Genomic DNA, 1,848 nt, shown 5'->3' with positions numbered 1-1,848 from the left:
TTAAAAGACTGTTTTTCTTATCATGAGAACATGCAAGACCTTGCAAAATCAGTAATACAGCAGAGGTGGCTGTGGGTGAAGATATATGTATAGTTTTGTATCCCAGCAGAAGGTTTCTAAGCTAAGTATTCAATAGAGGATTAAAAGGAAGAGTAAAATGAATAAGAACATAATTGATAACAAAGGTCACATAGATGGCAGGATGAGATATAAATTGAGAGCAGAATGGGGAATGGTTAGTTTGGGAAGGGAGGATTATTCCTCCAACATCAGGCAAGCAAAGAGAGGACCCAGTGAAAACTTGGCTATGTCCAAGTATGAGAGAGGGTGCCAAACTATGGTATATTTTAGAAGATTCTCAATCTCAGACCAGTACAAGCTGAAATTACATGAGAATGAAACTTTCAGGTCTGAGGTTTGAAGTTTAAGAACACAAAAGGATAAGATAAGAACATTATAAGGAAAGCACGCTTTGGAAATTTTATTTAGCCAAGAAAAAATATCCACATATTAAATTGACTGAAGTCTGAGTGCAATGCATTCCTTAACCCAAAATACATATTCTAACACTGTCATATTTAATAATGACTTTTATGGATTTTTTTTGTATCTATTTCCTAATCTAGTAGAGAAACTACCTAATTTCATGGAAGAGTCCTAAAATTACAATAAGACATGATTGTAAAGAGTGTTATTGTAAGAGAAGTGATTCCATCATTACCTACAACATAGTCAGGGATGTTTGGAAAATATTTTTAATTACAGACTGACTGGCAAGCCAGGTTTTCTCTCTCATGAGCAGTGGTTCTCAAACTGTAGTGTGCATCAGAATTACCTGGCGGGATCATTAAACACAGATGACTGGGTCTCATCCTTAGAATTTGGGGGTGGTGCCTGAAAATCTGTATTTCTAACAAGTTCTCAGTGATACTGATTTTGCTAGTCCAGGGACCACACTTTGAGAACCACTGCTGTAAAACATACATGGTTTATCATTTCAAATTGTATAGGTCTACAAACAAGAGTATTTTCATTTAACTTCTATTAAAGTAAATTGACAAATTAGAATTTGTGGATGTATTAAAACAGCACCATTGATAGTTTCAAAAAACCTATCTGTGAGTTAAATTCATTTCCAAATGTTATATAGAACATGCTATCTATCATCATTATCCTTCAAAAATGGCTCCATGTATTTAATCAAGAGGTCACAAGAGTTTGCTTCAGTTGAGAGGAACACTTACCCACACTTAAAATTTTTCCCATCCCTTAATTCAGCTCATTATTCTTATGTTTCATTATAATAGATGCTATATATATACACACACACACATATATACACACACACATATACACACACACACACACATATATTCATGTGTTCCTCACAGCTCTATAAAGCTATAAAGTAATTTACTTTATTAGCTCCATTTTATAAATGTAGAAACTGAGGCATAGAGAGATAACCACTTTGCTAAAATCCAGACAGAAATAAATACTGGAGTTTCTTCTCTCTTATTACATGTTAAAGTACAGCTTGAACTTAAATACTTACCTGTTCCCAGAAACAGGACATGGTATCTACCATCAGCAGCGTTCACTCGATCCACAGCTATCTTTGTATATTTGTAGTCAGTGCCTATACGGACAATCAAAGGCCTTCTGTGGATTGGGTAGATGGAATTGTACATGAGAGGATGGTTCCGAATAAAAGTGACAACATCATCTGGGAACTCCTTGGTGGTTCGCATATTGGGTGTAAATGCTCCTCCTGGACACTAAAAAGTATTTTAAGAACAAAGTTAATAAAACAGTTATTTTGTTTTGGTAAAAATCAAAAGGTCTCTA

The 1,848-nt window shown here is 34.7% G+C and overlaps 1 protein-coding gene across 1 annotated transcript in view; it reads right to left on the bottom strand.

The window, feature by feature from the left end:
• SEMA3C (sema domain, immunoglobulin domain (Ig), short basic domain, secreted, (semaphorin) 3C) overlaps positions 1-1,848 on the bottom strand; it is a gene marked incomplete at its 5' end in the record, with an annotated part of 81,340 nt that overhangs the window by 52,979 nt on the left and 26,513 nt on the right. The window contains one exon of the mRNA XM_012650288.1: positions 1,556-1,778. Within this exon, the coding sequence (XP_012505742.1) occupies positions 1,556-1,778 (223 nt within the window). The remainder of the gene's footprint in view (positions 1-1,555; positions 1,779-1,848) is intronic.

Source organism: Propithecus coquereli, unplaced genomic scaffold (genome assembly GCF_000956105.1).
Source record: "Propithecus coquereli isolate 6110/MARCELLA unplaced genomic scaffold, Pcoq_1.0 Scaffold32, whole genome shotgun sequence".
Classification (NCBI taxonomy): domain Eukaryota; kingdom Metazoa; phylum Chordata; class Mammalia; order Primates; family Indriidae; genus Propithecus; species Propithecus coquereli.
This window is presented reverse-complemented; position numbering and strand designations above follow the sequence as displayed.